At 41.5% G+C, this 22,050-nt stretch overlaps 1 protein-coding gene across 2 annotated transcripts; it reads right to left on the bottom strand.

Annotated features, from left to right (window-relative positions):
- Positions 1 to 4,918: 4,918 nt before the first annotated feature.
- On the bottom strand, positions 4,919 to 19,916 carry DIO2 (iodothyronine deiodinase 2). 2 transcript variants are annotated; one of them, XM_034768966.1, is made up of 2 exons: positions 19,017 to 19,913; positions 4,919 to 8,726 (listed from the first exon to the last, which is right to left on the bottom strand). In XM_034768966.1, the coding sequence occupies exons 1-2, from the start codon at positions 19,236 to 19,238 to the stop codon at positions 8,142 to 8,144; spliced, it is 807 nt and encodes a 268-aa protein (XP_034624857.1). In that variant the 5' UTR covers positions 19,239 to 19,913; the 3' UTR covers positions 4,919 to 8,141. The 2 variants fall into 2 exon arrangements, with proteins under 2 accessions (XP_034624857.1, XP_034624858.1); XM_034768967.1 differs by having other exon boundaries at positions 8,154 to 8,726; positions 19,017 to 19,916.
- Positions 19,917 to 22,050: the final 2,134 nt, after the last annotated feature.

The following is a 22,050-nucleotide window of genomic DNA, read 5'->3' as shown; positions in this document are numbered from 1 at the left end:
CCCTCCATCCCTAGCTGAAATGGTTCCTTTCAGATCAGGATTAATGCTTATTGCTGAGACAGTGAGTAGGGGGTGAGTGGGAAGTTTGTACTTCCTCTGCCTGAGATATATCTTCCACATGGATAAACAAAGCAATTCAGTCTCTAAGGCTGTCAATCAGCACCTTTCCCAACTCCAAATTCACATAAAATAAATGAATCTGCTCAACAGGCTATGCTCGCTTGAGACCAGTTTATACAAACATAGATCAGGGATGGTCTGGGGTACCGAATACTGCCTCAGCACGTGGGATGGACTAAATGAACTTGTGAGATCCCTATCATTTCTATGATTCTGATTCTGTAGCTGGACAGTTCTCCAGTACTATGGGATGATATAGTAGGTCTGACACTAAGGAAACTTCAGCTGATGCTATCTGCAGCTCTTTGCATCATATAATGATACTACTATATTGTTCAGTGCTACTGGTGGACCTTATACCCAGAAAAAGAGGTGCTGCTGGTAATGAGGAGAAACATCTGAGGAGTGTGGCTGAGTATTGTTGATGTGCCCCTACGATTGAGGTAATGTGCTCAACCTTTGTCAGAGAGGTTTCTCATATGGAGATACTTCTGGATCCCCAGTTACTCCTAAATTCTCAGACATTATCAATGGCTAATACACTCTTTTCCACTTGACAAGTGTGAATTGTTTTTCTGTTGTGAATTTTGCCCCCACCATCCAGGCCTTCGTGACCTCCACATTTTGTGGTATTGAAATTCATTCTACCTGGGACTTTCCTTAACAACACTAGGGAAGCTTCAGCTGATGCAAATCTGCTGTCATTTACCTCATATAATCAGCCACGGGAATCTTTTCTCGGGAAGCAAGTGCTTTTCATTTACAAACATATTCTACTGATTTCTGGTCTGCATCTCCAGTGAATCTCTGAATGAACCTCAGAAAGATTTGTCTCATAAGACATCTGACCACTTCTGACCCACAGTGCATCTGCATTTCAGTGCTGGATTCCTCCCAGACAACACCCTCTATTCTGTGCTAAATTAGACTGGTTTTGACAAACAGCCGCTAGGGCAGGGACAGATTAACTCTGGTGCCCTGGGATGAGACTAAAAATGCATCTCCTCTTCCCCCTGCAGACTACAGGAAATTAGAAACACACCTACGCCATGGTGGGCTGTATCGGACATTGGAGCTTACCTCAGTAGACAATCACACATCACAGTATATGTGAGAATGAACCCAGTGCTCAAGTTATCAAACAATTTCCAGTGGGGCCTACTGAAAAATGAACAAGAGAATCAAATAAAGGACACATAGAATGATTTATGCATATTACCTTTTCTTTCTTTGTTTTCCCATAGCCATAGACCAGGGGTAAATACACCAACAGCTTGGAGACTAAGCTGAAATCATCATATGGATTATGTTTATAACCTAAAATGGATTGTGTTTTTCAAATTAAATGATGTGATAAGCACCTTTAAGGAGCCGGGGCCTTGAACAGGGGTCTCAAACACGAGGTGTTCTCAGAATGTCTTGCTGCACATTAAAACATATGTAAGCCATTGGGTCATTAATGTGACTGGTGAATTAGCAACAGACAGGCAAAATGTAGTGAGTCAATTAATGCATTGAACCATGGAGGAGATACTGACTTTAGCTAAAATTGATCACTTGTCTGTGATCAAAGTCTTTAGCCAGCAATTAGGTCCTTTGTTTGATGTTTATACTTGGGGAAGATTTATTATGCTAGAAGAATTTTTCTAGTCTTTGTCAAAAAAAAATAATTGTTCTTGAGCACTGGTCAATCCACCGAGATACTGCTCTGGAAATATTCCAGTTATTAAAGAGGCTTTACTCTAATTCTGTGGTGTAGAACTCTTTTCTCTTGTCCGTAGTGGATAATGTCCCTCCCAGAAAACAAAACTATTGTTGAAAATATCCCTGCAAATATGTGCAAGAATAAGTTGTTTAAAAATAAATAAAAGTATATGTTGCTGGATATATACAAGGAGCCTGTTTCTCCTCCTGACTTGTATTGGTTTTACACCAGTAAAAGGCCATTTACTTCTGCAGAGTTACACCTGCCTTACACTGGTGTGAGAAGAATCAGAGGTATTTCCACTATTATTGTATTTGTTACTCTTATATTCCAGGGTCAAAGGGAAGCATCTTAAATCAAAGCGCTGAGACTTGATAATGAGGTAGTTAAACTATGGGCTTTCTCAATCATGCCCACAGTGGGAGCTCTGTGAATAAGCATGCCAAGTCCTGTCCTAATGCTTACAGGATCATTTAAAAAAACCTGGGGTGGATTTTCTAGGAATAGTTTCTTCTTTGGTTGTTCCAAAGTCCTGGTCAGCATAATAGAGTGGATGTCCTCTGGACAGTGCAGGTAGGTACGATTTACATTGTTACTTCTTTTCTTTTTCAGTAACTTGTTTTCTCCTTTTTCATTCTAGGTGTATTTTCACATTTGGTTTTGGGTACAGTGAGTGAGATTTTCAGAACTTGCTGTAACATGTTAATATATAGTTCGAAAAAGCTAAAAATTAAATATATCCGCAAGTAATGTTGGTCCCGATCCTGTAAGGTGCTGAGCATTCTCATCTCAAGCCATTCCATTCATCGGATAGCTTCTCAATCAAGCGCTGAGTTTTGCTCACTCATTTTGGTGTGCAGTAAATTTTTGCTCATTAATGCCACCCTTTGAAAATATAGCTGCATGTATACGTACTGGATGTGTATTACACTGCACACACAAATGCCAATACATGAAAATTTTCACATGCAATGTAGTGTTTTGTGTGCTTGCCTCAAGCTCATATTTTTGAAAATGTTGCTTGTACTGTGCATATTAAAACATCATCCTAGATGTTTTCAGATTGCTCTGTCTTATCTTTCTCAGAAAGAGCTCTAGTCAGAGATTAAAGAAAGAAAAACACAGATCCTGACATTTATGTTTTGCCCATATAAGCTGAGTTCTAACCATTGCAGGATAGTCCGTTCTATCGAAAAACCAATCCTTCATACTTTCACTGACCTGTAGCACGCCATATTTAAAAATAAAAAAAGACCAAAGAAGACAGAATATTTTTGCCTTTAGATTTTATTAAAATACAAGAAAAAAAAACAAGTCTAAAAAGCACACATTCCACAGAGCACCAATATTATAACACATTTGTGCTGGTTCTCCTATGAAGTATATTTCTGACATCTAAACAATGATGCACACACAAACACATCTCTACCCACAGTACTCAAATGAATGGACATCAAGCAGACCCTCCAAACAGAGATAACAAAACGCAGAAAGAAATGCCAGTGTGATGGTATCTGAACGCCAACGGAGTTAGTTACTCTTTTGTTAGCGGTCTTCATGAGCACACTAGCACCCCTGCCTTGCCCTCATCCCCCATCTGTACAGCCCAGAATTCAGGCCTCTAGTTTGCTGCATATGGGTCATGCATTGATATGGTGTAGAGTCAAACAAAACTGGCCATTATTCCCTACCTGATACCTCTTTTATCGCTTTGGTTATAGTACTGAATGTATGTTAAAAATCTTAATCCTACACCCAACAACATATAAAGGTCTCACACACACCACTGAGACATTTTTAAGAAGCTTCATGGATTTCTCCATCTAGACAACCTTCAGAAGAATAATCGCCTTTAGGTTTTTGAAGTCCTTAGCGCAGCTGTTCAGTGACATACATTTTGCCATGCATTTTTTCATTTTAAAATGTGCCGGGCCAGATTCTCCACTGCCTTTCACCTTGTGTCATCATTTACACAAGTGCAAAGGATGAGCAAAAAGCTATCATTCTGGTGGTGTCACTTACACTTATTTTGCACAGGGCTAAATAATGATATAAGGCAAACGTCTGTGGAGAATCAGGTCCAAAGTGACTTTGCAGGCATGCTAGGATATTTTAAAAAACAGTTACCGATCTCCAGCTACTGCCAAGGGACAGGACTGCATTCCCTATTCTGTGCAGTGACTTTCTGGAATATTTTCAGGCATTAGCCTCTTCTGTGAATTCTATTCAACTTCAGAATGTAAGATTTGCCATACTGGAATAAACAATAGTTATTCTGGTCCAGCAGATGCCTTGTGTAAAGGTACAGAGAAAGGGAAACCCAACCTCACAATGCACCTGGCCAATTATGCCATGTTAGTAGCAAAATGGTGACATTATTTCATTATTCTTTAAACCTTTTCTAAAAGTTGTATCCTTTTACACCATCAAAAAATTAAAGGAATTGTATTTAATGTTTCTATTAATCACTTATAAAAGACAAAACATCTTTTTCTCTAAGCTCATTTCTTTTCTATTGAAAATATTCCCCTCTGCTTTTTGGCCATATGTTTTCTGGAGGGATCAAAAGAATTTACAAAATGTATCCCTGTCATGATAACCACAGAGGTTGCCAGCATCTTTGCATTTTGGCCAGGGTCAGGAATTTATGTTGCCAAGAAAGAAAGTTCTGATCCTTGAGGATTGTCTATTTACAGAAGCCAGTTTTATAATTCCCTTGCTGTGCAATGAAAACCCACCTATGAATAACAAGACACCCACACATAAGAGAGGGACAAAATAGTAGAAATCCAAAAGGGAGAAAAAAGCTATGCAAAATTACTGTGACTTTAGCTATGCAAAGGAGTATTAGAGTTACTAATTCGGACTCCTTCTTGTGATCTTAAGATATGTTTCAACAGTCATATTAGACACTTGGGTTGGCATTTCGCAAACAGACAACTTAGACAATGCTAAAAGTCCCAGATTGAAGGAAGAAAGAAAGAAAGAAAGAAAGAAAGAAAGGTAGGTTTAAGCTTTACAAAGCACATCGGGTTATAGCCTGAAGCAGTTATGGAATGATAAAGTTTAGGATGTCTGAAGAATGGAATAGAAAATATTACATTATTATATACACCCACTGAATGTTTTCATCTGGAATACTGTTTTCAGCTCTGGTCACCCTACCTGAAAAAGGTAGTTAAGCAAAAAGAAAAGGAGTCCAGAAATGGGAGGAAATGATAAGAGATATGGACCCATATGAGGGATTGAAAGATTAGGATTGTTTTGTTTAGAAAGGACACAAATAAGACTTGCATCAAAAGTATACAAAATAATGAATGACACACAGAAGGAGAATTGGGTGCCCCTATTTACTCTGTCTTATAATACAAGACCAAGGAGAAATTCAATTAAATTGAAAGGCAACAAATTTGATAAAAGGAATTTTTTTTTAAACACAGGATGTGTTTTGATCGTCAGATTCACTGCCATGAGACAGAACTGAGCTCAAGTTCTTCACAGAATTCCAAAAAAGGACCAGGCATTTATATGGATAATGAAGACATCTGTAGTCACAGTAGAAAGGATAAAGCCAAGCATTAACTATCTGTGGTTCAGAACAAGTAACTCCTGTGGACAGTTTACTTCTGAATGGTCCAGTATAGGGATTCTTGCACCTTCTTCTAAAGCATCTGACACTATCCGAGATAGGATACTGCACTAGATGAACTAGTGATCTGATCCAGTAGGCAATTCCTGTTTCTGTGTTCATAGGTTTAAGGTAGCTCTCCCACACAGTCATAAAAATGTGTAACAATCTACCATAGTAATTGCTAGGTCATTATCACTTCACTGAATGGTCTGAGAAGTCAGGTTTATATACCAGAAGGCAGACATTGGAGTAGATGGATATTCAGCCTAAATTTTCCATTGTTCAATTTTTTCTTCTTACCTCTTACTATATACCCTTGGCCCACCCTAAAGAAGGCAACAGTGTATGTCATCTTCCCTTTTTTACCCCTCATCACAAATTACTTAGCGCAAGTATGAAAACCTGAAATACAGGAGTACCACGCTCTTCCATCCACCCAGCTGAACTTGGCTCTCTGAACTCCATTCCCCACCAGATTCTCTGGGATGCTTTACTAGGGTGACCAGACAGCAAGTGTGAAAAATCGGTACGGGGGTGGGGGGTAATAGGCCCCTATATAAGAAAAAGACCCAAAAATCAGGACTGTCCCTATAAAATTGGGACATCTGGTCACCCTATGCTTTACCAGGGTTTGTTTATGCATCCAGGGGGGAGGCATTAACCTGGATGCATAAGAAATCACACTCACTTGCTGTCAAAATGTCATATCTGTTCTTAAAAGAGACATATTTTTTTTTAAAATGCCATGTGCATTAGCTGAATTGACTCACACCAAAATAAAAGGAAATATGCCAAGTGTGATTAAAGGGACACTGTAAAATAGAAATATTTCTTTTTTTTTTCCAGTTCTTCCCTGTATTTGTACTAACATCTCAGGTGATTAGCAGGGTAAGAGATTTAACACTTTCCTTTATTTTCCCCCACTTTATGCTGTTTGCTTGTTTTGCATTTCTCTCAGCTTGGACTGTGAAACTACGCTGGTCAGGTTCACTCTTGTAATTAGTCAGTTTCACTTCCCAGTTCTCATGCACTAGCACAATGGAAGCATGTCCATTTGTGTTAGGTTTTGTAAAATCCCTTAATTTTTTACAAAACCTAAACATACTTAAGGCCTAGACCAAGTTGACAGTGTCTCTTTAAATATACTTCAGAATATTCCCCTCAGCCATTTTTGAGAAATCCAGCCATTTGTTACAATTGTTCTTGATAATTCACTCAGTTCATCCTTAACCTCTTCAGAGAAATAAAGTGGTGACTGTGAGGCCAGTGTGATGGGGTTTTTTTCCCCAAAGGCTTCTGAGAAGAAGAATGAAACATGAACCAAATGCTATCCTGCCCAACAGAATTGCAGTTGCTGAGGCTAAAGACTGTTTAACTTTTCAATGAACTAATATGGCTGTAAACTAATTGCAGGCATCTAGGATAGCAAAAATCAACATGACCATTTTAACAGGGTAATCAACTGGACAGGTTTCAATTCCAATGAGGTAAAGTGGTGTGTAAGTCCCGCCCCCGCTCAAAAATATGCCTGCTAGGTCAAAAGAAATAAATTACTTTTACAAAACTAAACACAAAATTACCCCTAATTCTCTTTCTCTCTCTCTCTCTCTGCTGTTTCTCTTTAAGAAAGAAAAAGAAAAAAGCAGCAATGAATACATCTTTTCAGTCCCACATATTGAAGGCTGGCATCAGCTGAACTCTTCGCTGTGTGTGTATATCTGTGTGTGTTGGTGACAAATAATCCCACTTTCTGAATTTTCAAAGTGAAAAGTTATAGTTTTATTACACAATCTCTGTTTCTTTCTCCCTCACTCCTTTGATCTTAGGATCTTGCAGACTCTTTCATCTGTATCCTTCTCCCTCCCCCGCCCGCCCATCACCGCTTTTCTTCACTCTCTCTCTCTCTCCTTCTCTGTCTCAAAGTGGTGACCAAGGTGTAGCCTGAGAGCCAAATGCAGCCTATGGAGTTCTATGGTGTGGCCTGCTGCCAATTTAATTGCTAACATACAGAAGCCTAAGAGTGTGTGTGTGTGTTTGTGTGTGTGTGTATGTGTGCGTACTGTACACACACACACACACAACGCAGAGAGGCTGCCTGTAGAGAGTAACAAAATCCACATACAATGTTTCATCTTGAACTGAGCAGCCAGTTTGCACTGCATGGTGGATCTTGTAGTCTCTGCTGGGTCATACATCTCTATCAAAACAGGAAGGCAGTCATAATCCACTCCATTTTATGCAAATTAATTGAAGGTCCCAGGTTGCTGGCAAGTTGCCTACACAGGCCTCAATGGAAAAGTGAGATGTCCCTGATCAAATACATGAGGTTGCCTCTCCGCAGAATCGCCTTCCAGGAAGCAATGCTTTCTTCTGAACCTAAAGTCAACATGTTGTTAAAAGGATGGGCGAGAAATCTCATCCCACCACCTTTCATGCGCAGCAGCAGCACTTTTCACAGTGGCCTTTTCTGCCCTGTTAAGAAGGCAGGAGTAGGATTGTCTCACACAATTCTCTTTTTATGTGCTGGGGGTTTTTTTGTTTTTTTTCCTGGCTTGCATTCATTTGACCTTATTATTGAACCTGTTCTCCTGCAACAGGCCCCAAAAGACCTATTGTAAAACAGTGTTTTTTTTTCCCTTTTATATCACTTTAAAGGGACAAGGCTCTTGACACACTTTGTTCAACTTAGACTGGATTTCATCTCTTGCTGAAGTTTTGCTCCAGCCAAAGCCGGACTTCCTGGAGGTTGTAGAAAAAGGGGCCCTTGCCCCCCAGGTAGGCAATTTTCTGTCTCTGCACGATGCACACTCGTTCGAAGGAGACCCCATAGGCCACATTGGCATTATTGTCCATGCAGTCAGCTACCACTTGGCACTGGGGTGGCAAGGAAAACCGCTCCAGGAGCTGGTTAGCAGCAGCACATCGGTCTTCCTGGTTCCTGTGCTTCCTCACCTCAAATGAGGAGGGGGAGATCCCAGGGGCAGCCCAGCCATCCGATGGGTGAGCCTCATCGATGTAGACCAACAGGAAATCGGCCACACCTGAGAACTCCTCCACCAGCTTGCCGAAGGCCGACAGCTGGCTCGTGAATGGGGGTCAGGTGGCTGAACCAAAGTTAACCACAAGCGGGCGCTCTGAATTGGCAAAGTCAAGGAGGTGGCACTTGGTTCCATATTTCCCGCCAACACTTTTCCTTCTGCTACTGCTGCTGCTGCTGCCATTAGCTATGTGGATCACATTGGAGTTTGGGGCTTCTCCTCCCAATTTCACCTGATGTCAAAACAAATAAAGACATGATGAGTTATTGTGACTTGCTTCCACAGTGTCCTTCATGTTCACTCTCACTAAACAAACACAGTCAGCTGTTCAAACAACACAGTGTGCTCCCTACACAGAAAATGCTGCAGGGATCCTGGTTTTAAACAAATGATCTATATAAGACCAGTGTCTTCTCCCATTGCTGTGTTTCTCCTGCAGCAGCAGGAGGAGAGAAGAGTGTGGCTAGTGTCTGAAGCAGGTGATTGGTAGTTAGGTGTTCATGGCCTTATCCCTAGATCTGACTCTGACTCACTGTGCGATTGTGGGAAAGTCCTTGCACCCATCAGTGCCTCAGTTTCCCCATCTATACAATGGAGATAATATGTATGCATCACACAAGGGTTTTGTGAAGATTGACTAAAGTCTACAAGGTGTTCTGAAAGATGATATGGAATTACAAAGTACTACTATAAAAGACAATTAATAAGTCCAGTCACTGCAACTCCTGCACATCTCTCCTTAGCATCAAGCTCTATAACAATAATGTAATTGTTTTTTTATTTCCCTGCTAATTTCTCTCTCTTCTCATCTCCTGCCTATCTCATGATGTTCAGAAAAATACTGTTTTGATTGAATTCATAGAGAACCAAATCCTGAGGTTCTAATCCAGACTGTATTCAGTAACTACACTCCTACTGAAGCTAGCAGGAGTTTCATTGAGTAAGAACTCAGTAAGGACTTCTGAATTTGGCCCACAGAAGTCATCTCAGATTTCATTACCAAGCGTTGCCTCCTGAAAAGCCAGAACCAGTAAGAACCAGAGTTGAGAGCAGGATGCTCAGCTGATGGGGGGAAAAATCTCCATTATAGCTAAAATCCAGCAATGAGCACATTGTAGGTACAGGGACTTCCATCTCTTCACCTGAAACCTAACTTTCCCTGGTGAATATATGATCCTTTATGGTTCAGTTCCACTTTTTTCAAAGGGTAATTGACACTGAACCTGTTCTTCCTTTCCCCTGACTCTCTCTTCAAGCCAACAGATTTTATGGGAATTTTTACTGTTGTATTTAATGCTTCGGGAACATATAGCTAATTAAAGAAGTTCCCAACATGCCTGTGAGGTAGATAGGCCTCATTTTGCCCAAGTTTTTCCAGTTTTACTTTGGAAAAATATTATGAATGAAATTTTTTTGACCAGCTTTATACTCATCAATAAATTTGAGGAAAACCATAATCTGCTTATGAATATTATGTGGGCAGAAAAAGAGGCTATATTCACTGAGTAAATTCCTCTTTCCCAACTCTGCATTAGGCTCTACCAAATGCCACTTTCGCTGTTTAGATTCCTAAACCCTGGAGGGAAAAATCAAAATTGTTTCAATTGGACATTAGTATAATAGTGCCCTTCAAGTATTACTTCACAATGGTGCCAAGGATGTTAGCATGTGTGACTGTGCTCCAACAATGCAAGGGTGTTCTCTGTGCCTCCCGTAGGCAGAGTATTCCTTGCAAACCAAAAAGATGAGGTTTGGAGACAAAATAAAAACTAGTTCCATGACATCCTGTAGACTAAAACGCAGCCAAGATATCCCCCGGTGTGGCTAACCTCATTTTATTTCCCACAGACACAAGAAAGTCTCACAGCCATGGGGTACCTATCATGTTAATTTTTGCTTCGAGGAGAGTTGTGTTTGCCGCTTTGTCTTTAATGAGACATCCTTGCCAAGCAGGCATTCACAAGGCATTTTCTGCTCCTGCAGAGGAGTAATTAGGTCGTTGCCTTGTTCCATGCCAATGTTAGCCACTCCAAAAACCCAACCCTGCCCAGTCATTAATGCTTAAACACAAGCAGCAACATCTCCGCTAATTGGTCTTGATGAAGTTCTGACGTTCCCAAAGGGCCTCTTCATTTCACCAGACTCAGGAACGGGATTGACACGGGATGACAATATCATCCTCACTGATCATCTGCATTGTGGGGCTTTTCTGTTCTCTTTGTTGTCGTTATTTATTACAGAAAGGAAAAAAATAGCTATTGGAAAAAAATTGACGCAATGAAAATGCCTACCAAAAAAGCCACATAATAGTCAGCCCAACTGCTTTTGAAATCTTACACAAAAGCTGGCAAAAGATATGTTCTAAGAAACAAACCAGCAGAACTTCTCTCACATGCAATAACTCTGGCTCCAGCATTTATATAATCACGCACTTCTGTGCTGACTGTTTAGTCACTCAATGCTGGCCTTATGGATCCCAAGCTGCGGTGGCTGATCCTGCTTTCAGAGGACAGCAAGCTAGCCCATGAACTGTGAGGCCCCCCTGTCTCACCATCTCCACAAGCAAAGGGACCTCCCCACCTCAAAGCAATAACTTGCACTGTTTGTGCTTAAGGCCAATCCTGCATTCATTTGACGGCTCTGATACTGGGCATCTCGTTCTGGAGCGTTGTGCACAATGGAAAGGGGGAGCAACGCTAATGCTGCTTTAGCATGTCAACTGCAAAATGAAGGGGAAGGGGAGGAAAAGAAAGACCTATTCATAAACCACAAGCTGGAAACAGAACATACTACTAACTTTGTTGAACATTTTCCACATGGCCTGGGAAAAGCCCCGTGGACAAAACATCATCTCCTGATTTGCTTTCTTTTTGCTTTGCTTTTTATCAGATCTAACATATCCCTCTTGGGATCCTGTGCATTGAAAAACTGCTTTCAGGCCCCACATCAGGGATTTTTGAACCATTGGGCAGGCTCATCAAGCTACATCAACTCCCTAAAGAAAATAGGTGTTGCCAGATAATTAGCAGGCTATGGTATTAGCCATTTAAACATGGCCATGCCGTGGTAGGGATTGGAGCCCAGCTACTGGCTATGGGCAGAACCCCCTGAGCTCTTAACTCCCTTTCAAGTTCTTCTCTTTGCTTTGATTCTATTCAGTAAAATGCAGCCCCAGAAGAGCCTGTCATTTCTCAGAGCCTCATCCAGATGTTAGTCAGGCTCTGGCAGCAAGGTTATTCAAAGTATTAGTAGTATTTGCTTTTTACAAGACCCAAAGTTGTGTAGGAATCCCTCAGTGCATATAAATCCCCTAAGGTCCCTGCCTGGAAGAGTATACATTAATGTGTACTGTTCATTCACCACAGGGAAGAGGGCATTTGCTTTTAAAACAGTGTGTACAACATGGGGAGAACAGGGGATGCTGGATTTCATTGGTGCTCTTGCTCTTTATTTAGTTTCAGGTCTGTGAGGCTAGGGGAGAAGAAGAATTAAAATGACACAGTCCTAATAAAAATCATTGGCCAAACCCTGCCCTCCTTACTCACTTAGGGACAAACTCTGACTGGCCCATATATGAGAATGCACTGCGGGGGGTCGGAGGGGGGGTCGCATAAGGAGTCCTTGCTTCCCACATAAGGACCTAGCAGAATTCCATTTCTACTCCCTCTATATTCCCCTAGGGGCACATAATGCTCCAAAGAAGGGTGGGAGTAAACCATGGGGAGGCAGGACCATGGGGTGTAGTGGCCTTGTGAGTCAAACATGGCTCTATACCACCCCTAATTATGGGCTATACCTACAAGATGTGACTGAGGTCTTTATTATTAATATTATTTGTTAACAATATTGCCAGGGGCATTGGGGGAAGAGTTGGCAGCCCTACTTCCTGGTTCAGGAGTTCAAGCCCAAGCCCTGTAGAGTTTGGGTTCCCAATACTGAGGGGAAGGTTTAGTTATTATTATTATTATTATTAGTTTTAAGTTTATTTTATTATCATTTGTACTTGAAAATTTCAATGAAAATAATTTTGCTAATGTTACATTTTGTAAAATCAGTGCTATTAATACAGGTTTGGGAGGACAAATATTTTTAAACACTAGACAATGCTTACATTTTGGACCTAAAACTATTTACAATTCATTTTTAGCAGAGGGCTTATTTCATAAGTTCCTCTTATTGCCATGAAATTCAAAGAAAGACACTTCCTTGCCCTCCAGATCAAAATTAACAAAGTGCATAAGGGTTCGAGCTAAGAGGTCTTTGCTCTACTGTCTGAAAAGCCTCCCAAAGTAGCATTGTAACCGAGTGGTATGCTGAAAAGCTGATCAATAGAAATGAGGCACTTGCTCTTTATACTACCTTTGGAAATATTGCTCTGCAATGTTGCAGAACACCCTTGAGCAATCCGTGTTGTCAGAAGCTGTGATGCCCTTCCAGATGTTGAGTTGCATGCTGGTGCTTCTAGGAATGAGTACACCTATTATATGGGAAGAGGGCCATGTGTTTGATGGTATGTCTGGTGATTTAACTGAGCCTCCATCAGAGCTCATAGCACTGGTTTAATCTACTATTAAATCCAGAGATGAGCCCATCCCCTGAAGATTGGATCCAGATCCAAACTTTCTCTAAATTCTGGAGTCTTCATGTGAGAGTTTGCTTTTGGTTCAACTCTTTTTAGAGACTGGAAGGATCTGCACGCACATGCACACATAAACTTAGCTATGAATCCATCAATCAAACTATTTATACAGTATCATTCTGATCACTGTAGTATTGGGGAGAGAGAGAGAGAGAATGTCTTTTGACATTCAAAATAATATTGCTGCTTCAACAAAATTCCATTTAAAACACAATCCAAATATAGAATTATCCCTCAAAATTACACTGGCATTGAGGTGCAGAATGGGCAATATTCAATCTTGGACAAGTGACAGGTTTAAGATCCTACTTCCTGCTATCCTTTGAGGACTAGAAATGAAAGCTATAAATCACTGGACAGAGAGCTTCATAGCTTGCCAATGGGATACCCATTCCTAACTTTGCAATGGTATTTTTCCATTGTCCTCTTGTTATAAACTACTATTGCATACAGCAGCAGAAACTTGATGCAGCCTTTTGGTTAGGACATTATCACCTGGGAGGATCTAGTAGCAAAAACAAAAGACTTTAACATCCTCAGTGGGCAAACAATAGATACTTTGATTTACTTGTTTAGCAAATGTACAGCATTCTCTTACACTGGAACATTTTACATAAGCTGTTTTCCTCCTCCCTCCACCCTCTCCCCCCAGCAGAATAGGAACAACTGAGTAATTCTCTGATGTTTGTTTATTTTCTCATGTGCATTTTATCAGTGATTAGTATATTTCTTACAAGTTCCTGAGTTCTGGTTTCTGATTTGAACATCTGCCAGATTAATTGTTGATAATGCCTACACTGTTCCCTCTTGATGATTTATATAACACCCCCCTCCTTCTCCTCCCGTGAGGAAACAGAGCCATGGGGTGTAGTGGCCTTGTGAGTCAAACATGGCTCTGCACCACCCCTAATTATGGACTGCACATACAAGATGTGTTGCAAAGAGAGGTTCTTTAGAACAAGGTTAACTATTATAATGGGAGTTAACAGAGCTAGCAGACTAGGCAAAGTAGCTTCATCTCAGAGAAAGCCTAGGGTGCTTTTTATTATTTGGACACTGCTTTCTACTCTTAACTGTTCTGTAGTATTGCTGTGTGCTGTTTACAAACAGCTGTGTTCCCCCACAGAAGTGGTGAGTGAAATGATTACTAGGAAAACATGTATATCTCTTTGGATGACTATACAGAGAGAAAGAGAGAGTTTGGGGGATATTTACATTGCTTCTGAATGAATTATATAGGTCATCCATATGAGTGACAATAAAGCATTTATTTCACACCACATCAAGTATTCTCTATATGCCTCATATCTTACAGAAATGCAGAAAGCCTGTTATAGAAGGATTGAAAACTGAAACTGAAATATTATTGGAACTATATTTAACTCTTCTGATGGTAAGAGCATGTGCCTTAGATTCATGATAAATTCAGCTGTCCATGAGTCCATGAGTCCAGAAAAGGAGATTAAAATGTTAACTAAAATATTTAAAACACTTTTAAAATGACCTAAAATAGTTTTCTTGTACATAAAAAAATCATAGTCTTAAGGTCCAATATTTGGGATCTTCCAGAACTAGAAGCAAGTCCTGTCAGAAAGATAGGAATAACAAGCACAAATCTGGGTGTAACGTACTATGTCAGGGGTGGGCAAACTTCTTGGCCCGAGGGCCACATCTAGGTATGGAAATTGTATGGCAGGCCATGAATGCTCACGAAATTGGGGGTTGGGGTGCAGGAGGGTGCTCCAGGCTGGGACCCAGGGGTTCAGAGGGCAGGAGGGGACCAGGGCAGGGGCAGGGGGTTGGGGCATGGGAGAGAGTCAAGTGTGCAGGCTCCAGGTCGCACTTACCTGAAGTAGCTCCCGGAAACAGCAGCAGCAGCAGCATGTCCCCTCTCCGGTTCCTACACAGAGGCGCAGCCAGGTGGTTCAGCGCGCTGCCCCATCTGCAGGCGCTGCCCCTGCAGCCAATGGGAGCTGTGGGGGCGGCACTTGGGGTGGGGGTAGCGTGCAGAGCCCCCTGGCTGCCCCTACGCATAGGAGCTGGAGGGGGGACATGCTGCTGCTTCCAGGAGCTGCACGGAGCCACGGCATGCATGGAGCGGGGCAAGCCCCCAGCTGGAGTGCCAGAGCAGGGCAAGCCCCAGACCCTACTCCCCGGCAGGAGCTTGAGGGCCAGATTAAAACGTCTGAAGAGTCGGATGTGGCCCCCAGGCCGTAGTTTTCCCACCCCTGTATTATGTGCTTGTCTACATGGCAATTGACCTGAATAGCTATTCCAGAATAGCTCCCCATGCAGATGCTATTCTAGAATAAAAGTCACTTTATTCTGCAATAATTAATGCACTTCCAAGTCAGAGTAATTATTCTGGAATAAAATTACTTTTGTTCTGGAATAGTATCCACACATGGAACTATTCCAGAATAGCTATTACGGATTAGTTTATTTCACAATAGCCATGCTAATCAATTTTCCCCTGTAAACAAGACCTTTTAAAAAAAAAATCAAAGGAAACTAATTTGTTTGGCGAGGTAGTGTGTCTAGTGGCTAGAGTACTGGGCTGGGAGACAGGAGACCTGAGTTCTAGTCTCAACTCTACCAATGGCCTGCTGGGTGACCTTGAGCAAGTCACTTCACCTCTCTCTGACTCAAGTTTCTCCCTCTGTAAAATGATATCTTTGTAAAGTGCTTTGAGATTTACTGATGAAGAGCACTACATAACAGCTAGGTAGTGTTATTACTATATGGGACTGGGTGCTCTTGGTTTCATTCCAGGTTCTTCCACTACCTTTGTGTGTGGCTTTGGTCTACTTCAACTATCTGTGCCTCAGTTTTCCCATCTGTAAAATTGAGATTACGAACCTCACAGAGATTTTGTGGGTTTACTTAGTATTGGTAAAATTCTCTGAGGTGCTCATTTGACATGCACTATGTAACTGCAAAGTATTACTACTAGTGAAGAAGGCCCTGATTCAGAAAGACAGTTAAGCACATGCCTAATGTTAGGCATGTATTTAAATCCGATTGACATCTACCCCCTCTGCCCAGCTGGATTTGGGAATACAACAATTAAGTGGTTCTGACATGCAAAATCCATTTCAGGACTTGGAAAAATATACATTTGTGGAGAGGCCCTACTGGACATTCTTTAGGTTCATGCATTTCACTGTTTTACATTGTTTGTTCACATTTATGCCACAGAGCCGCAGAAGTGTGGTCTCCTTTGGACTCTACCAGAGCAAATTGGCTTTCTATTTAACTAGCTTCCCCCCTGCCCTGCAGAAGTGGCAGGAGACTCCCAGAGATTCATATGCAAGCAATTTACAACCCATTCCTCTTTCACTGTTAATATTGATCTTCAATGTAGTCTGTCACTTCTGCCTCTACAACAGTCAGGAATCTTCAGTGTTTTTTGGGCCTCAACATCACTGAAGTCAACAGGAATCTTTCCAATTATATCTGTGATTACTCAATCAGGTGCTCTGTGTAGTCACTGTGAGGCTCTCCTTAAGAATCACTGCTGTGAAGGAATTCCCCCCCCGCACCCCCTTTTGAGATGGGGGCGTAAAATACTGGCCCTATTGAAGTCAATATGAATTTTGCCATTGACTTCACTGGGGCTAGGATATCACCCTACATGATACGGTTGATGTGTTCTAGGCAGTTTAAAGGTAAAATAAAAGGCTTTTTATTACCTTCTAAGCCTTGAAGTTAAGATTTGAGTTTCTTTGCTAACACCAGTGAAGAGCTACCCACTCCTTCAGGTGTCAGTGATGCCATCAGTAGCAGATGAGGAAACACTGAATCATGAACTCAGGTCTTAACAGGAATGGAAAGAAGGAAGTTATTTAATAGCCTTGTTTTAAAGTGCATTATGCATCATTTGAATGTTGATGTAACTTACTACAGAAGTTAAAGAGTTTTCATGTATATAAGGGGTTTTGGAGACTTTTAAAACATTTCCATTCACCTTCAGGAAGCTAGTGAATATCTGAGCCTTCTCCCAATGCGAGGCACAGTGTTCAGAGCCCAAGTCTAGGAGCTGGGAATGCATGAGTGCGAATCACAGCTCTGCTACTGGTTTCCTCTGTACCCATGATCAAGTCACATGTTCATCTTTCTGTCTCACTTCCCCACGCAGCAAAATGGGAATAATAACGTTTTGCAGCCTACTTCACAAGGGCATTGAGACATTTATTTAGTTAATATCTGAAGTGTTTTGGAGATTAAAGTGCGATAAAAGTAATTAGAATTATTATATTTTGCAAATATTTGATTTGTATTGTGGTGAGTTAAGGGGTTGATTGCGGTTGGGATAGCTAATGTAATCTGTATTTGTTTTATATACTGAAAAGTATGTACTTGTGCCAAGAGCTTCAGGACAGGCACTTGGTGTTACATATCAAACTAAATCAGTAACTAAGCACCACCATCAGCAGCTCCCTACAGCTCTACCTAAGAGTAAATATATAATGCTATTGTAGTGGGAGGAGAGGTAGCACAACAAGAAATGCTTTTCAGCAGATAAATAGCTATGATTCAGACAGGATATAAGAGATAGTTAACCTAAGTCCATCAGATGGGTTTTTGTTTTTAAATAATCTTAATAAAACAGAACATTCCAATAAACGGATCACAAGGCTGTGAGACAGTAACTTCTGGTTTCTAATCCCAGTTTTGCTTTGTAGAGCTTGTGTAAATTAATACTTAGTTCACAGCAAGTCATGGTGTGAATTTACTCTGCACCAGCCTGATGCAAGCTAAGTGTCCACCTGAACCCTCATGGCACACACTAAAATTTCCCTAGTGCACTTTTGTCTATCCCTCTTTCAAATGGAAGCAGATTACAGAGCACTAGGGAACTTTTAGTGTGCGATAGCTGGGTCCACATGTACTCTTGGTGCTCAGTAGGCTAGCGCAGGGTAGATTCATGTCCCAGTTTGCTGCAAACAAAGCGTTTGCATAGACAAGCCCTTACTTGCTGGATGATTTGGAGCAAAATCTGTAATGTCTCTGTGCCTCAGTTTCCCAATCTATCAAGTGGGGATACAGTTACTTTCAGGGGTTTTATCCAGGCTCATTAGTTAATGTTTGTGTGGAACTTGGAAAGAGCATGTGTTGTGTAACTGCTATTAGCATTATTAACCAAAATCACCAGCGGACCAAATTCAGTGATGAATCCTGGTCACGTGCCACTTGAGGCACATTGTGCATGCAGCGAAGAAGAAGATCAGGCAGCTGTCCCTCAGCTGGTTACAAGTTTATTTTTAAGCTTTGTTATGTCCTGTTTTCACCACCTTCATAAGAGAAAAGGGGCTCTCTTTTTTTAAACCTACTCACACTGTCGCACTGCCTTCCTTCCCAATACAAAAATGAACAGATGAGCTGAATAAAAATGATGATATAATGCCCTAGGGTTATTTTTATCCTTTGCTGTCATGGGCATTCAGATCACCTTGAGATGTTATTTAAAGACCTAATCTTTGTATAACTTCTGATGATATTGCACTGGTTAAATGGTTGACAAAGATATTTAATTATGTTCAGCACTTATATAATGTTTCATCCAACACTCTCAACGCACTTTACAAAGATAAGTACCATTATTCTCCCGGTACAGCTAGAAAAACGGCGGCAGAAAAAGGTTAAATGACTTGCCCTAAATTGCACAGAGAGTCAGTGGCAGAGGAGGGCACAGAACCAAGGTCTTTAAATCCCAATCCCCTACCCGCCTGAAGAACAGCTGTTTTCCACTCTCCCAATGCCAAACCAAACTCTAGTTTAGCGCAGGGCACAAAGTGGAAACACTGTGCACAGCGCACAGACCCCCCCCGGAACGGGGGTGCCTTTTCTCACCTCCTCTCCATCCCCTTCCCACCTACCCACCTGTTTGTAGGCATCTAGGAGGAAGCTATTCCAGACGCAGCGTAGTCCCTCCGAGGTCAGCATTCTTCTCCACTCGCCACGCGCCGCCTTAGAGCGACTCAGGAGCAGCACCATGTGCTTCAGGAGGATCACAGAGTCGTAGAGTGCAAGAAAGAGGCAATTGGAGAAAAAAACCGGCAAGATCTGAAGCGCGATCAGCAAATCCACGCTTAACAGACCCATCTTCCCTGCTGCTGCTCTCCAACGGGTTCCCTTCAGCTCCCTTTTTTGCCCTGAGCACTCATTTAAAAAATAAGATAAAATAAAATGAAAGGCATTTTTAAAAAACTCATCAGCCCCCTCCACCTCCCGCCTCTTTCTCTCAACGGCAGCAGAAATTATTAAATATACTCAGGCTGGTCAAAGCCAGAACTCAGCATGAAATTCATTCTACTCTGAGCTGCTTTTTCTTTTTCAGAGACTAAAATGTTTCCCTTATCCAATAGCCCTTTTGAGTCCGTTAAAGACAGAGGCAGCTGTGCTTCTACTTCCCTGCAATTATGAAATTTAAGCAGAGATCGTTCACTTTCCTCTCCTGTCCCATTGTCTCTCAGCTATTTAAGCACTAAGCAGACCTCTAATTTCTGTGTCACCAGTGTTACCAGGTGCAACGCTACTTTTTTTTAAGGTCTTTGTACACAAACTTTCTGTCCCTCTCTCTGTGTGTCCCTGTCTCCCTCCTCTCTCGCGCTATCTGTCTGTGGTGCAAAGTGCTTTCCCTCTGGAGTCCTAGCTTGCTTCCCTGAAGCCTTTTATACATTCCCTGGCTAATTGCTGCAATACAGAAATGAAACCCTAATCTTGGTAAAGATCTTGACGTCAATGTAAAAGAGGGCTTTACTTTGGCCAGGGCTGCTGTGAATAGAAAAGTGAAATTCTCAAAACTTTTTTTTTTAAGAGAAGAGAAAAGAGAGAGAGGGAGGGAGGGAGGGTGGAACTTTGCTTTGTTGTTGGAAAGGAGAGGAGGGAAATCTCAATATGCTGCTGGCTGCTCTTAAGAAACGCTTTCAAACTTTGGAAAAAGTATTTTCATATGACATGGAAGATAATCCAGCAACACAGGCTTCTGCTGTTGTTTTCTCTTGAGCTTCTCCCCCTCCCCCCGCCCTTGCCCTTTTGTCTTTTCCAGGAAGGTGTGTGAGTTGATACATCCCTAGAAAGGGGATATTTCTGTACATTTCCCTTCCACTCCCATTGAGTACAATGTGCACGGTGTTTTAAATATCTTTTGTTGTCTTCTCGGTATTTAAGGAAACATAAGAAAACACCCAGGACTGACTTCATCTGCTGATGTGTAAGAAAGAGAGAGAGAGAGAATAAGAACATGCTTTCGGATGAGTTCTGTTAAAGTTGAAGTTCCTGACTGAAAAGATAATGGGCCAGATCCACAGCTGGTGTAAATCAGCATAGCTGATTTAAAACTTTAAGCCATTGACTTAAAATGGGGGCATATTTACATCAGCTAAAGATTTGGCCCAATGTCAATAACTCATTTTTAGTTTAAAATCTCTCAGAGAACTCAGTATCTCTTGGAAGATCCATGTGTGGCTTGAAAGCCAAAAACCCACTTTGGACCCCCATAGTGAAGAAAATGATTTTTTTTCTTTGCACTGTTAATTTTCTTTTAACTTTTGTTTTATGATTTAACCGGGCAGTGGGTACCTCTGAGCTATTTTTAACAGGGTTCTAATCTCCCATCGGAAATATTTCCTGTATTTTATATTAACTTTTACATTTTTTGTTTTTGAGTTAATTTATCTGTTTATTTAGGTGCTTTCCCCATCACCACACATCTCAGGGATCATCTCACCTCTCTGTTTACCCACTGATCAGACACATAGACAGCAGCAGTGAAAGCTTCCTTCACACCATCTCGTCAATGTGTTGCAACCCTCCCAGGAACAACTTTCAGACTCCTCTGGGGGAAAAGAATATGTATATTTGGCACAAATTCTGCCCTGAGGTACAGGTGCAGGACTCACAGAAGTCAACAGACACACACATGCACTACAGTGACTTTATGTGTTTCCATATCAAATGCTGAAATGTTCTGGGGCTAAGCTCAGTTTTTCCTTCAAATGAAATCAGTTGTAAAGTCAAAATGCTGTTGGTGACATCACTCTGTTGCCATAGAAATGTTTGCCGTGTCACTCATTCAGCTTTATAACTCCAACTTGCAAAAACAAGTTATTAACAAGCATTTCTATATCCCCAAACATGTACAAGTCAGCATGTTCTTGTGATGTGAGCTCAATGCTAGGCACAAGGGTCTCCTGAGTGCTAATCCTGGCTCTCACACTTACTCACTGTGTGGCCAAGGGCAGGGATACCTAATCTCTCTATAGCAGGCCTTTTAAAAACAGCCATCATGCATTATCTCACCAGTAGATACACCATCCAAAATTACATTTTTCTGGCTGTGAAGGACCCCATTGTCTATACCCTTCCTTTATTCTGCCAAATAGGGTGACCAGATGTCCCAATTTTATAGGGACAGTCCCGATATTTGGGGCTTTGTCTTATATAGGTGCCTATTACCCCCCAGCCCCTGTCCCGATTTTTCACACTTGCTGTCTGGTCACCCTACTGCCAAATGATATTAAAAGAGAGTTTGGGAGATGGGGAATTCCAGATCAACCATCAATCATCATTATTGGGAAGGGTTTGCAGACAACTGTAAAGTCAGTCTGGCTTGGGCTTTTCCTGTTCTCTGGCGGTAAGGAAATTCATAGCCAGGGATCTGCACGGAGAACATCCTGAATCCTGTGATCACTCAGCCATACCCTCACCTACCCACTGAGTGCAATTGCATCAGTGGTTTATGGATGGAGAGGATTTTTGTAAAACAATTAGACTCTAGCTCCTTAAGGACCTCTAAAGTGGAGCTGGAGTTGAATGGGGAGCCAATCGAACACTGACATGAAATGTTTTTGTTGATCTTTCTTGCTTAGGAGGTGGACTAAGGGAATTTGTACTAGCTGGAGCTTCCAGGTAG

The sequence above is a fragment of the Trachemys scripta genome, chromosome 4, assembly GCF_013100865.1.
Source record: "Trachemys scripta elegans isolate TJP31775 chromosome 4, CAS_Tse_1.0, whole genome shotgun sequence".
NCBI lineage: Eukaryota > Metazoa > Chordata > Testudines > Emydidae > Trachemys > Trachemys scripta.
Note: the sequence above shows the minus strand (reverse complement) of the source record. Positions and strands in the feature narration are given on the sequence as shown.